Source organism: Dipodomys merriami, unplaced genomic scaffold (genome assembly GCF_024711535.1).
Source record: "Dipodomys merriami isolate MVZ:Mamm:240054 unplaced genomic scaffold, mDipMer1.0.p SCAF_133, whole genome shotgun sequence".
NCBI lineage: Eukaryota > Metazoa > Chordata > Mammalia > Rodentia > Heteromyidae > Dipodomys > Dipodomys merriami.
The window spans coordinates 2,298,604-2,314,965 of record NW_027202638.1 but is presented as its reverse complement, the minus strand read 5'-3'; the positions used below and the strand labels follow the sequence as shown (position 1 = coordinate 2,314,965).

Below are 16,362 nucleotides of genomic sequence, written 5' to 3'. Positions count from 1 at the left end.
TCAAAGCCAGTCCCGGCAGGAAAGTCCTTGAGACTCTTATCTCCAATAAACCGCTAGAAAACTTGAAGTGGTGCTGTGGCTCAAGGGGTAGAGCACTCGCCTTGAGCTGAAAAGTGCAGGGACAGCGCCCAAGCCCAGAGTTCAAGTCCTACGACTGACCAAAAAGAAAAAAAAAGTATTTAGGGGACCAAGCAAAGTTCACATCTATAATCCTAACTACTTGAAAGGCAGACATTAGGAAGACCAGTTCCAGACCAGGCAAAAAATTAGCAAGATCAATTTCAATGAAAACAATCTAGAAGCTGCAGTATATGCCTATCATCCCAGCTACATGAGAGGTCATAAGTAGAAGGATCTTCTGTTCAAGGTCAACCCAAACAAAATAGGTGTATGTCAAATACTAAACCACTTGCCTAGCAAACACAAGGCCCTGAGCTCAAACCTCAGAACTCCCACAAAAGATATATTGGTTATATGTTTCAGTCATTACTGACTACGAATATCAATATTCTCTGTCATTACTGTTATATTTGGAAAATATCTTTCACCTAAAAGTTTTAAAGCATTCTCTAATCTTAATTTATTATATTTTATAATCCAATTAGGAATGACTTGCTAGGATGTAGCCAATGTCTTTTGACATACTCCTGTTTTTGCTCCAGAATCACCACTTTACAAAACAACAACAACAACAACAACAAAAAAAAACCTTTCTTCAAGATTTTTCCCTTATTCTAGATTTACAAATATTTAAGCTAGTAATATAATTCTATATTTTCTCTTTGAAATCCTAATACCTACCAAAATGCCTCGTACACAGTAAATGTTCAAAATGTGTTTATTAAGTAAATTAATGGTCAAAGAGTAGCCAATCAAGATAGATTTAGTCATGTTAATTAAATATAATATGTAGTATTCAAACTTAGATATTTGCAAAAATTGTACTACCATAATCTTTGAAAGAAGTCTTTCTAAGGCAGGCAAGATGGTATGTATCTGTAGTACCAGTTAGCTACTCGAGAGGCTGATACAGAAAGATCCTTTAGATCCAGTATGGACAAATCATTAAAATCTTGTCTCTTAACAATATACATATAATTTAAAAAAGAATTTCTTACCAGCTCTTCTCAGACCTACATGGTGAGACAGTGATATAGAAGATGACCTTTGCTTTGGCACTGTCAAGAAACTCGAACTAAAAGGCCCATTCAGATAGCATCCTTGACTGAAAAGGAAAGGTAACAAGTTAAGAACTTCTAAATTACAAAAAAAGTTTTATTTCCTTTTTTATCTTCATTTCAATTAGCAAATATCTGCTTCTTCATTCTAAAGTAATAATCAGCAAAGTTAATAAAGACTTTAGACTCTGAAGCAGTCCGTAACAGCTCTATTGTAACAGATGTTGACTCTGTCACAGTAGTACAAAAGCATTCATAACAATAACAAACAAATTGGTATAGCTGTGTTTCTATAAAAGGGCTAGGAGCATGCTTCAAGTGGTAAAGCACTTGCATAGCAAGTATATACCTTAAGTTCAAACTCTGGTACTAAACAAAAACAAAAACACAGCTTATGGACCAGAGGACCACAGGTTTCAGTTTTCTGGTTCCCTAGCCTAATGCAAGTTTCTATTAACACGTGGAAGTCATCTTTAAACACAGATTACTCATTCCATCTTCAGGGATTCTGATTCAGTGTCTAGGATAAGGCCAAAGAATTTCATATTCAATTAAGTTCTTATATAAGGCAAGTGTGGCTGATCAATGAGAAATGCCATAAGTGGTTTTTCATCATTTTCTTTTCCTGTTTCCTCACAAATATTGATTACCATTATACTTAATATAGAGTTGAGGGCTTTTATAAAGAAATTACATATAGACATATAATCATAGTACAATAGTATGATCAGTAAGACAATTTGCTATATGTTACAAAGTAAATGCATTAATAATTTGTACAAAAGTTTTGGACTCGAGGCATGTGTATATGAAACACACCATGAATATTACCTTCCTTTTTTGGATATTCATGGGCCTGTTTTATTTTACGAGGGCATTCTGTTATAGGTTCAAGGACAAATCTAGATTCTGTATCTAGTTTCATTCAACTTTTCTTTGCTTAGTTCTCAATTAGCCCTTCCCCACTTCCTTCTGTGTGTCCTATACTTTCATACTCCATTTCTCAAGGAAGATTATCTTACCTTGGAAAATAAGGGAAGAAGATTACCCTTAAGAGGTGGTACCATTTGCTTGCAGTTCAATTAATTTTAAAATAAAATCAAACCTAATTTTCAAGTAAGTTCAACTGTAAACAAAATTATTAGAAAACTTAAAGGAAGTCTAAAACAGCCTCAGATGGCTATTTGCAAGGGGTTGGGGAGTGTGCAGCTGCTGGTATGTATGGGAGCTTGAACTCAGGACTTGAGCACTTTTTTTTGCTTATAGTTAGAGGTCTACCACTTGAGCCATAGTTCCATTTCTGGCTTTTTGGTGGTTAATTGAGAAAAGAGTCTCACAGACTTTCCTATCCAAGCTGGCTTCTAACCACAATCCTCAGAGCTCAGTCTCCAGAGTAGCTAGGATTACATACATGAGCCACTGCTGCCCAGCCCATGGATTTTTTTCCCCAAAATTATTCTTCTACTCTCATTTTTTATTTAACTGATTTTTCAGTGCTGGGGATCAAACCCAGAGCCTCATACTACTCTCATTCTTTAAGACTATTCAACTCTGTTGATTTATTTGCTTTCTAAGTTAGGATATAGTTCTGTCATGAGGTTTTAACTGTATTTCAAGTTCCAGGCTTATTATTCAATAAGCACTGATAATGGGTCCAAAAATTTAATAAGTAGAAAAATCATAAAATTAAAGTTTTCTTTAAGGAAGACTGCTAGTAGTAATCAGAGAATTTACATAGTGGTGAAATTGGAAGTCCAATTAAGATACTGACTTAATAGCCTAAGTACTGTAATTAAAGTATGAAATAATGTAGACAAAATGACAAAGGAGAAGAAATAGAGAGGGCAAGTTATTTCAGAAATACACATGACAATTGTTATCTGTGGAATCAGGTATAGGATACAAAGATAACAAGTTTTCTAGGTAAATCCATTTTATAAGCAACCATTAAACCATAGAACAATAATGTTGTACTAGGAAATAAAAGCAGAACAAGTTAGCTGATACAACAATGAAAAAGCATCTGGAGGGATAAGAAGTTTGGTTTTAGGAATACATTCAGAGTATGAGAAGCTTACTAATGGAATCATGTCAAAATCACAGTGTGAGAAGCTATAACCAGAATCCAAAGATGAGTTCGAATCAAGTCTCAAAAACTTAGGCTATGAGAAATCAGTTCTGAAGTATTCTAATAAAATCAAGATTAATCCAGAGTCATGAATTTATCAGATTTTGTTATAAACCTAAACCTTCTTGAGCAAAAATACACTAAGTATTTAACATCTAGAGCTGTCCAATGCTGATGACATACATTGTCTACATGTTACATGCTGCTCTTTGTATTTAAATATAATTAATTAAAATTAATTTATTTTAAAATTCAATTCTTTAGTCACACTACATATATAGTTACATATAGTTAAAGATTACCATATATATTGGACAGAGCAGATGAACAACATTTTGTTAAAACTATCACTAAGAGGTTCCAGCTTCTGAACACCAGCAAAATCGCATTTAGTCTGTTCCCTTTAAAGAAGATAGATATTATACCACCAAATTACTCTTCAAATTTCTAAATCTTTTATGAAGCATCAGATTTTGTTTTACTTAATGGTAAGTAAATATAGCCTATGCTTATGTTACATGAACATTTCTCAAGAGTTAAAAGATTAAGGTGTTCAGGTGTGACTCAAGTGACAGAAAGCAGGCTTAGCAAGCCCTGGGTTCAGTCCCCAGTATCACAAAAGAAACAGCAATGAAAAAATTAAATATTACTTTGCTCCAGGATGTGTTTCTATTTTAATATAAGTCATCTGAGGCAGCTGAATACAAATTGCCTTAACTCTATGTATCAATTGTTTCTTTAACTGCAAATTCATTGCTGTTATGTACTATAAACCATTGCTCAAGAATAATTTTTATCCTTCTTTTAATGCAGCAGTATTTCAAAATAAACCTTCCTGTTATGTAGTCAGTTCACTTCCTCATATCCTATTTTCCATTTCCCCATTACATACATCCATTTAAAAGGGAAAAAAAAGACATACGGTTAGGTTCTAGCCAAAATTTGAGCCCAATTCATTTTTCTGTACTGTATTCTAAATGCTTTAACACTTCTGTTTTATATATCCTTTCATTCCATTTTTCTTTTGTTTTAAAAAAAAAAGAAGTTCAAGTTCAAAAGTTCAAGAATAGAATTGTGACTGGTAAAGCACCAGCCATGTGTGAAAAAGCCAAGCAAGAGCACAAGACTCTGAGTTCAAGCTCAAATACTGGCTCAAAAATACACACAAATTAAATAAAATGAAGTACTAATAAAATAAAATAAAACAAAGAAGTCAATCTACTTGAATGTACTATAAAAATTCAAATGTAAAAAACACCAAAGAATTTGGAAAATTATGAATATCTGAATATTTCACATATAAACCTTACCATGAATTTTAACGGTTATGTTCTAATCTTGCCATCTACTGTTTCAAATAAGAATCAATACAATTTAAACTAAATGAAGCATAACATGACCACTAATAAGAAGGTGCTTTAACATGGAATGTCCCTTAATTCCAATTCTATTATCACAGACAACTGACAAAGGAGTAGTTTTAACCACATAAGAAATCAGCATATTTCCTTTCAAATGACAAACACTGAATCATAGCCAGGTGCCGGTGGCTCACGCCTGTAATCTTAGCTACTCAGGAGGATGAGATCTGAGGATCACAGTTCAAAGCCAGCCCAGGCAGGAAAGTCTGTGAGACTCTTATCTCCAATAAAAACCACCAGAAAACTGGAAGTGGCATGGTAGCTCAAGTGGTAGAGCACTCGACTTGAGCTGAAGAGCTGAGGAACAGCACACAGGCCCAACGACCGACCAAAACAACAACAACAACAACAACAACAAATATTGAATCATCTATCAACAGAGTAAATGATACTTTATTTATATTCAGATTTTAGTTCCTGCATCTTCCTAGCCTATTTACTGATACTGTTTAGTTTCAAGTAAATTCTCACAGATTATAGAATATATTAGTCCTCTCAGTCTCTAATTAGAATAGATTTTGACAGAGTCTTGCAACCCTAAAGACAATAACTGTGATGGGCCCTAGAAATGTGCTCTTCCTTTCACAAATCAGTAACTGCTGACCTAATTTTGTACACCATACATTGGTGACTGCCTCAGTAAAGGTAACTTCAGTAAAGGTAAAAGCAGTACCACTATCCTGTACTCAAATCACAACAGTTTCCCTAAACTATTATCTCACTGACAAAATATTAAGGTCCATCATGCTTTGTACTCAACATTAATTTTGAGAGAAGTCATAGTTTCTTTGTAAGAATTTTTTTGGGAGAGAGAGTGAACCAGTACAGAAACTTGAATTCAGGGTTTCAAGTTCTTGTTTGGCTTTTTTTTTTTTTTTTTGCTCACAGCTTGCACTCCTACCATTTGAGCCACAATCTCCAGTTCTTTTGCTGATTAACTGGAGCAAGAGTCTCGAGGATTTTTGCTCCCTGAACTGGCTTCAAATCTCTATCCTCAGATCTTGGCCTTCTTAGTCGCTAGGATTATAGGCATGAGCAACTGGTACCTAGCATTTCTTGATTATGCCTATTATTACTAATTATATTACCCTATATCTAACTTCAAACATTCCTTTCTGCTTTTAGAACTACTTCAAATTTTATTTGCAGAAATAAAGTCATGCTTTAATTCCTATAAAGGCTCTGGGAATTTTACCTTGGAATATTAAATTCTTGGTGAGGCTTTTTGCCATTACTCCGTTCCCACCTTGAAGACTGTTCAGTAGGTAACAATCCTGAAGTTCCAGAGCTTCTTCTCATCTGTGGAGTCGGTAAACTATTTCTACTACTTATTCCCTGTAAAATAATTTAACAATGGTTACAATTGTTACCCTTTAATATGACACATACATAATTATTATAATAGAATATGAAAATATAAACAAAAAGTATATTTTTAACATATACAGGTGAAAAAAATTCATTCTGAAAATCTGCTAATTTGCTCCAAGTCTCATACTCCACACTGTTGTTCTAGTTATTTCTCTCCTATAAAAAATTATTTCTGCTGGAAGTGTGGTTCAGTGGCAGAGTGTAAAGATAGCAGTGCAAGGTTCTGAGTTCAAACCTCAGTATTACCAAAAACAATTTATGAACTCTATAATTTCAGCTAGATTTTTTCATTTGTAAATTTTGTTTCTAGTTTCAAGATAAGTAAATAGAAATTTTTAAAGTGTATCTAACAATCTATTTCAAAGGACAAGTTTGGAATTAGGAATCATCAGCTCTGTAGCTTAATGATTTTTTATATTTTTAGTACAAGGAAATCTAACATAGCAACTGCCAGGATTATGTTACCTTCCAAATTAATGATTAAATTAAATACAGAACAAATTAAGCATTGCTATAACCAAACTTTTGAAGATATTCTCTATTATTCCAAATGTTAAATTAAGGGGAATATTACATTTTTTACTATTGTGAAAAATTCTTGAACTGAGGTTTACATAGTTTTTGTTTCTTACTAATTTCTCTTATTTATCTCAAAGATATTAGATTTACATTTTCCCAATGACATTGATTTTGTAAAGGCTCATGGTGAGATATACAGTGAAAATTCTTTATATAACATTTGCTGATTTTAATTTCATCTAGTCTTAATCAAATAGTTGATATTGCCCACTAACCATTTTTTATAAATGCTGTTTCTCTTTCTGAAATAACATTATTTTAATACATCTTTCCAAAATCATAGATAAAGTGGATGAATTATAGGGAATTCTAATAAAGAATTTAAAGTATACAAAAAGGAATGAAAGCTATTTCATTACTTTTATATGGCTTTACTCCTATCAGTATCCAGCATCCAAAATAGGCCTAATTTATAAACAATCCTCAGAATATGAGGTTTAGTTGTTCTGCATGTTTAAAAATCTTTCTGGGAAGGTGGCTGGGGATGTGGCTTAGTGGTAGAGTGCCTGCCTAGCAGGCAAGAAGCCCACGGTTCCTCAGTACCACATAAACAGAAAAGGCCAGAAGTGATGCTGTGGCTTAAGTGGTAGTGAGCTAGCCTTGAGCACTGAGAGGCTCAGGGACAGTGCCCAGGCCCTGAGTTCAAGCCCCAGGACTGGCAAAAAAAAATTTTTCTAAAGTGTACCAGTAAGCATAGTAACAAATATAATACTGATATTAATATGACTTTCATGGTTAAGTGTATTTTGGTTATTTTTAGAGTTTTGAGTCAGGGTCTTACCCTGGACTGGCCATCCCAGGCTGGCCCAGAACTTGAGATACTCCTGTTTCCACCCAAATTATAGAAGTGCACTGTCATCCTTGGTTTATTATTAAGATTTTTAACAATTATTATTTTTAAAAATGATTATTTCAAGTAACAAATATCAATGGAAAATATAAAGGAATAGCAACAATTTGGGTGAAAACTAATTCTTAGAATACACTAAAGTTATTTTACTGAAGATTACTGCTATCATTTTTGAATTCTTCTAATTAATCTCCTTCTTATAAGATAAAGGGCTAAAAAATAATGGCATATGTAAGTCACATTATTAACTGGATTTGGACTAACACAGGCACTAATAAAAATGTTTTAATAAATAAAAATAAATTTAAAGTGTTTTTAAAATGAAAGCATCATCTAACCACCCATAATCCAGATTATTATCAGTAATTTTTAGATATTTTGGCCTTGATTTTGCTTTAATTTTTCAATATATCTTAAACCCTACTGCTGAGATCTGTCAATATTCAATTAACTGATCAAAAATCCATCCCAAAGCTAAATTTACCTTTTTTTTTCTAGATTCTATCTAACTACTATAATTAACAAAATTAACTGAAAAGAATTTCATTTCTTTTGGTTAGTTTTCTTACCTATACAATAAATTTATTGAACTAAAATATTAATAGTTTTAAATTTTTATTGTTTTAACTATTTATGGGCATGTTAATAAAAACAGAAATAAGTAAAAGTCTTCTGAGTAAAAGAGTCAGCATTGAGCTGCTAGCATTTATAGCTTCCAATTACAGCAATGTTATTTAAAATTAAAATTGCTGGGGATGTAGTGTTTGCCTGACATGTTTAAGGTCTTGAATTTGATCAGTGGTACTAGAAGAAAATTAATAAAATTAATAAAATAAAAACTGGAGTACTGATCTAGAACTACTTGAGTCATAACTGCCTCAACAGTTCCAAGGATCATGATACAAAATAAATGCAGTTCATTCTTAGAAAAGAAGTTGTATGTTATATAATATTCAAAGGAGCAGTTTTCATTGGAATATAATATTAAAGTAGTGTTGGATGATTACTGTATTTTAACCTTGTGAATTTTTCGATCTCCTTTCTCGGGTGGATCCTCTATTTCAGAGTATGGGTAAAATCCAGGAAATGGTGTAAGAGGGTTAATCTTTGGCCTACAGGAACCTGAGAAAGCGCCCATCAAGCTACTGATACTCCGTAGAGAAGAAATAACTTGTGGGGGAAGGCTTGGGTCAACCAGAAGATCTGACACCATATTTCGCGCCTCATTTAGCACTGATAGATCAATTCCATTTCCACCTCCAGAATTCTAGAAAAGATAAAAGGAAAATTATGTATTGTTACATTAAACACAACACTTTTTACAAAACTTCCTTTAATTTAAACTCAATCTCACAATACATAACTAATTTACCTATTAAATATAATTTCTATTCACTTGACCCTGACATATACTCTAACGAACAATATAATTCTAATTTAAAATTGTTGAAATATAGTTAGTATATACTGTAAGGATTTTTTTCTTTACTTTTGTTACCTTATCTCCTACTTAATGGTATTTAGGGGACATCTTTATATCTCTCATTACTAAATAGTATCATTCTTGTGTGTGCTTCACTCTGGATTTCATCTTGTAACATTAATGTTGCTATTCCTGCTTTTTGGTTTAAATATGCATTTGCTTGACTGTGCTTGCATTTCACTTTCTTTGCATCATTTTGTGTTAAGCTTTTGTAAGCAATATATAATGTAATGTTTAAAATTAAATCTGGGCTGGGCACCAGTTGCACACACCTGTAATCCTAGCTACTCAGGTGGCTGCAATCTGAAGATCACAATTCGAAGCCAGTGTAGGCAGGAAACTCCATGACACTCTTATCTCCAAATAAGCACCAATAAAGCCAGAAAAAAAAAAAAAAAAGCTCAGGGACAGCACTCAAATCCTGAGTTTAAGCCCCAGGACTGGCACACACACACACAAAAAGAAATGAACCCAACATTCTGTGCTAATTTCTTCCCCTCATAGAATTTCAGTTCATCACTTGTAGCCAAGTTTGTTACACAGGGCAAAGAGAATGGAACAATTTCAGAGTCTGGGAAACAGTGAAGCTCCCCATAGTCTCAAAGGGCTGGGACAACAAATTGGAAGCTCAAGTCTACTAAGAAGATATGAGAGTTTAAAAGGTCAGCAGAGATGGAAAGTAAAACAACAAAATATCTATAATGTAACATACAAGAAAATCTTCTTGGGGGCAGAGATTTTAAATAAAATACAAAAAGAGCCAAGGCATGGTGATATATACCTATTGTTCCAGCTACCTGAAGGCTGATAGAGGAAAAATAACAAGAGACCACTGCTCTTAAAAAACAAAAACCTAGGAGTGGTGGCTCACGAGGCTGAGATTGGGAGTATAATAATTCAAAGCCATCCCAAACCAAAGTTTCCAAGAACCTATCTCACCCAATGAGAAGCTGGACATAGAGGAACATGCCTGCCATCCCAGCTATGAAGGAAGTATAAATAGGAAGACTACAATCCAGGCCAGCCAGGGCAAAAAACAAGACATTCAAAAAATAGCTCAAGTGGTAAGAGTGCCTGCCTCACGCGGGCAAGGCTCTGAGATCAAACATTGGTACCACCAAAAAGAGGTGGAGGATATAAATTTTATTTTTTTTGTTTGTTTTTGTTCGGTTGTGGACCTGAACTCTGGGCCTGAGCACTGTCCCTTAGCTCTTCAACTCATGGCAAGCACTCTACCACTTGAGCCATAGCTCCACTTCTGGCTTTTTCTGTTTATGTGGTGCTGAAGAATCAAACCCAGGGCCTCATGCATGCGAGGCGAGCACTCTACCACTGAGCTACCCTCCCAGCCCCGAAGATATAAATTTTTAAAACAAACAAATAAAAAGGAGATGACTGATGAATTGGCTATGCAATATTTTCATCAAAAGAAAACCGACATTAATTAACAGGCTGAGGTAAAAGTTCTCACTAGAAATTATATACATGCATAATATACATATATATGTGTCACATATATATGAATACCTAAACATACATAAATGTCCAGAATACATATACAACTCCTAGTTATTACAAAATAAAAAATAAAGAGGGACAAGAAGACTTGACCAGGGATATTTGGTTAGCCAACTCACGTATGAAAAAAACCTTAAACCTATGAGTCATCAGAAAAATGCAAATTTTCAAGCTATAAGATAGCTAACAGCTACCAGAATTACTTAAAAGAGATACTACCAAGTATTGGTGAAGATGTAGAGCAGCTAAATATTGGGTAAAGATGAATACAAACTCTGGAAATTATCTGGCATTGACTATCAAAAGTGAATGTATGCATGTATATGGTAACTATCCATACCAAGATATATACCTAACAAAAGGTCATCCCAGCAGTATTACCAGAAATCAAACAAATATTTATCTACCTGTGCAATGGTTAAATACATGGCGGTATTCTCATTCAATGAAATATTAAATAGAATGAAGATTGAATAGATTAGTGCTATGTAATATTAATCTCACAGGGTTTTGTTTTGTTTTGTTTTTGGTGACAGTTCTGGGGCTTGAATTCAGGGCCTACATTCTGTCCCTGAGCTCTTTTTTTGCCCAAGGCTAGCACTCTACCATTGAGAACCACAGCTCTACTTCCAGCTTTTTGTTAGTTAATTGGAGATAAGAGTCTTGCAGAGTTTCCTGTCTAGGCTGGCTTCAAACCATGATCCTTGGATCTCAGCCTCCTCAGCATCTAGGATTACAGGCTTGAGGCACCAGAGCCTGGCTCTCATCAACAGTTTTTTAAAAGAAGCACAAGAGAAAATACATTAACTCATTATCTTGCTCATGTAATTGTAACCCCTCTGTATGATATTTTCACAATAAAAAAAATTTTTAAGAGAAAATACATTAAATTCCTTCTATTTATATAAGGTCCAAAGACAGTATAACTAAATTGAAACTTCAAAGTTAAGATAAATTCAATGCGTGTTCTACAAAATTAAGAAAACTGAGATGAGGATAATTGGAAGGGATGGAAGAAAATCGTTAAGGTGGTGACATCATTCAAGATGCATTATATTCATAAACTGCTCTGTTGAATAACAACTCTTTTGTACAGCTATTTAAGATTTAATATATAATCATATATCTACATCTACATATATGTAAACAAGATTCATTATAACCCTTAAAACAAAGAAGGGAAGTTGATAATGACCTGAAGGAGAGCATAAGAAGGTTTTACAGGTGCTGATTTTTTTTTTTTTTTGGTCGGTCTTGGTACCTGAACTCAGTCTAGGCACTGTCCCTCAGCTCTTCAGCTCAAGGCTAGCGCTCTACCATTGAGCCACAGCTCCACTTCTGGCTTTTTCTGCTTATGTGGTGCTGAGGAATCGAACCCAGGGCCTCATGCATGCAAGGCAAGCACTCTACCACTGAGCCACCTTCCCAGTCCCTGATTCAGTCTGAGAAAATTCATTGAACTGTACATTTATATACTTTTACAGACAATTGTTACACTTCATTTTTTAAGTCCAAAGTAGAAAAAGAAAGAGAAAAAAAACTAAAAAGGATAGAGATGCCTACAATAATTCACCAGTGTGACTGACAAGTCCACAGTTTGAGCCATAATAGATTATTTACTTTTAGATTTTGCCAATAGCTTAGATACTCTAGCAGGAAATAGGAATCTGAAAATCTTTGTGAATATGAATGGTAATGAAGCCCACTATGAAATAAGCTCAAAGAACCACATTCTTTTAGTCAGTTATGGCTTTCTCCTTAATTTTATTGGACTGCAATGGTTATATTATTTTGCTGATCAAAGCCCAACAATATTTTATTCTTATGGGTTATTTTACCTATTGCATAGAAAATTTTAAAATAAGTCATTAAAATATGTAAAGTAAGCTGAGCACAGATGGCTCATGCCTGTAATACTAGCTAACTGGGATGCTGATACTAGGAAGATGGTTTAAGCTATTTAAAAAAAATAAAAACAAGAGTAGAAGAATGGCTCAGTGGTAAAAGCACCTGACTAGTTCTGTTGAGTCTTCTACTTCTAACTCCAATACCACTAAAAAGCAAAAAACTGAAAGTCAGTCATTAACAGGGATATTCATTTTTCAAAACTTCGTGTGAAAACAACTAGAGAAATAATTCAATAACATTTATACAATATTAGTGAATGTATATTTACAAATGTTATCCATTATTGTGAAAAACATCATTTCAAAACAGCATATAGAAACATTATGCAATTTTGTAGAAAAGAATACAAAAACACATTTATACTGGGAATATATCTATAAAGCAAAACATTTAATCCAGTTAAGAACATCATACTTATTGAATAGAAAACATTCGCCAGTGATTTTTTTGATACTTCTATTTCATTTAATCTGATATTGATATGTATTTCCTAAGTGGTCAAACAAATCATCTTAAAATATGTACTATGTTATTTCATATGTGTACTAAATAAGCAAAAATAATCACTTTAAATCAGGATAGAGGTTATGTCTGTGAATACAGGCTATAACTGAATTAAAGCATGTGAAGTCACTAGTAAAGTTCTCTTTCTTCCTATACATAGTAGATACTTAAGATTTTAACTTGTGAAAATTTACTGAAAAGTAGTCTCATCTTTAATATAAAGCTTTCAGTTTGTTCTGAGCCCAGATTGTAATTAGCAACACTTCAAAAATAAATTTGTAAGTTTATTTCTCTTAACACTTACAAATGTTCTTTTTTTTTAATATAGCTCAGTTAAAGGTTCTTGTAAACTTAGTTTAGCTAAAGAAAATTTTCTAATAAGGAAATCTTGCGAATTTAACTTTAGTTTGAGATCAAAAGTTTCATTACAGATATTAATTAATAACACTGCTATTTCATTTATATTTACCTGGTAATGAGGTTTATGCCACTGCTTTAAGTCCCAATCCCATAGGATCATCTGAAAAAAAAATCACTTGGTTATAAACCATAAATAAATAAGCATATGTTAAGACAAATCATAGCCTCTTCAAGTATAGATGCCTAAAATAGCTTAAATATGGGAAGGGAATTGGGAAGGTTAAAATAAGAATAATCTCTTGACAGAATATTTCATTATTTCAGACATATTGTCCTTTTGAGAAATCAAAAAGATAAAAAGGATATATAATATTCAGAATAAAGTCACTAAAATAAGCTACAATAATCTTTAATATTAATTAATACAAAAAGGAAAACATAAACCCAAAATCACAACTAGTTACTAAAAGTCTAAGAAAAACTAAATATTACCAGACATGCTTCTTCCCTGTCCCTGTGCTCTTCAAAGGCTCATCATTCATCAACTTAAAACCAGTGTCAATGGGTGGAGCTATTTCCTCACCAATAAAGCACTTTTGTGAAAGGTACTTAAAAAAGCTGTCCTTGGGTTAGATCACACATAAAGAAATAGATTTATTTTTTTAAAAATCAGAAAAACATAAATACAGAGATACCCCTTTGAATAGGCAGATCATTTGTAAGTATTTGCCTGCCTGTTCAGTTTATATCAATGGTAACTTCTTAGCCTTAGACAAGTTGGTTTTTTTTCCCCCTCCCTTCTTCCTAGCAAGCTTTCTGGTTACTTCCTTATCCAATATAGTAGTTGCTATGCTCTAAGAAGTAAAATTAACTTTGGCAAGCTTTCATTACCATGATCATGAATCCTGTATTTCTTTCAATTATATTGAATTCATGATTAGATTTTCTACTATCTTGATCCAGTATATACATTTCTACATTCTGCATTATTTGTTGTTTCTTGTCCTTGGTCTTAAATCTTCTGGTTGCAAAAAAGTATTGTCTATTCAGTCACTTTTCTAATATCACAAGTTGACAAAAGTATTTCTGTAAAGGGACAAAGTATTTTAGGTGTTGAAAGCCACATAAAGTATCTATAACATACTGTCTGTCTCTTTTTTTCCTTTTACAACCTTTTAAAATGTAAAAAAATAAAATAAAATAAAAATCAAACAAAAACACCTTAGCTCAAGGGTCATGCAAAAAAAAAAAGCTACTGGCAAGATTTTGTCAATGGGCTCACTTTCTGAATCCTATTTTAGTTAATAAACTCACCTTAATCATTTCAAAAATTTATCAATTATTATTATTACCATCTCCTTGTCAACACTCTGTACAAAGCAATCTTTTTATTTCCAGCTCAAGGAAACTTATTTCTTCTTAAAGAAAATCCATACATACTACACCCACTTAGGAAATTCATGAGTCAGTGCCAAAAATGGATATGGTATACTTACCTATAAATATATCATTTATTTTAGTAGACTCACTATATTATATTTAAATGGATATGGTATACTTACCAATAAATATTCATATATTTTAGCAGACTCACTACATTATATTTACACAGTATTTTATATGTCCCTAAGGGTACCTAATATAATTATTCTAGGTTGTAAAATAACCAGCATGCATGCTACATTGTAGAGACACTAATTAATGTATTTTAAGATCTTAACAGTGCCTCCCCCCAAAGAAAAGATTAACAACCAGTGAGGCCCTTATGGCCCATGCCTGTAATCCTAAGTACTTGGAAGAAGAAAATCAGGAGAATTATGGTTCAAGGAAAACAGAGTAAGACAAGTTTTCAAGGCTCCATCTCAACCTAAAGGTAAATGTGTGATGCTTGTCATTCCAAACATGCATGAGACTGAGATTAGGACAATTTCAGGTGCCTGGCATCCCTACTACAGCGAGAAAGGTAAAATACAAGGATCATGATCCAAGCAAAAGGAGACAGACACTATCCCCAAAACTAATTAGGCCAAAAAGAACTGGAGGCATGATTCAAGCAGTACAGTGCCCATCTAGGAACTGTAAAGGCCTAAGTGAAAATGCCAGTATTATTTTTTTAATATATTAACCAAAAATTCTTGACTCTGTTATCCTTGACATTGTAATAGTTCAGATTTTTCCATGATGTTCATGTACAACTGGCTTTTTAGAGCAACTTGTTTGCTTTTTTAACCTATCGAAGTTTCTTTGGAGATTGGGGATGTTAATCTCCATACCTCTTATCAAACCATTTGTAAATTTGTTATTTTTTTCAAGTTCACCAATGGAAGTCAGAACAGAAAAAATAAAACTGAAACACATGATATAGTACTGCAAGTTACCTAACTAGCATCAATTCACTTATATTCTGAATCTATAAATTTGTGTAACTGTATAATCATCACAGTATAACAAGTATGATCCACACTGTATTTGTTCAACAAGATTCTAGTAAGCAGAGATAAATGACCTACTCATTTTCCTGATTTGTTAGCCTGAATAAAATTTTTGCTAAGAAAAGCATACTTAGGATAGTTTAACACTCAGCTGCCTTCTTTCCTCCCAACTTCATTGACCCATAAATGATTTTAAAAACATGACCCTTCAAACTTTTAGCATTCTTACAGCCAAGATGCATATTTGTATTCACATTTAGTAATCTTAATTGAGGGGGTAGGAGTCAATCCCAAGCACGTGAAATGTTGTTCTTAGGGCTAAAAATCTTAAAATAATTTTAGTCTTCCAAAGGCCATAATAAACAGATTTAACATACATAGAGATGCCACACATTTGTGGTTTCCTAATGCATTTAGACAAGTCCAAGCTGCCTACTCTGAAACTGCTGCCAACATAAGTAGTGTACACTCCATTTTAATTGTACTCTTAGAGGTCTATAAAACCTTACAAAGTGTAATGCATTTTCTGTTTGCTACCTCTTTTTAGTTCCTTTCTTTTGTAGTATTTTCTACTATAGACAATTTCACTTAATAAACTGTCCTCCTGCTAGATTAGCTTGGAATCAACAC

At 33.2% G+C, this 16,362-nt stretch overlaps 1 protein-coding gene across 3 annotated transcripts in view; it reads right to left on the bottom strand.

Moving 5' to 3' along the window:
- Positions 1-16,362, bottom strand: part of LOC138825058 (cGMP-inhibited 3',5'-cyclic phosphodiesterase 3B-like) — a 120,331-nt gene that overhangs the window by 28,790 nt on the left and 75,179 nt on the right. For all 3 annotated transcript variants that reach the window (XM_070019445.1, XM_070019443.1, XM_070019444.1), the window contains exons 2-5: positions 13,410-13,460; positions 8,546-8,794; positions 5,923-6,062; positions 1,119-1,225 (exon numbers count right to left, since the gene is read on the bottom strand). In XM_070019445.1, coding sequence (XP_069875546.1) covers positions 1,119-1,225; positions 5,923-6,062; positions 8,546-8,794; positions 13,410-13,460 — 547 coding nt within the window. The remainder of the gene's footprint in view (positions 1-1,118; positions 1,226-5,922; positions 6,063-8,545; positions 8,795-13,409; positions 13,461-16,362) is intronic.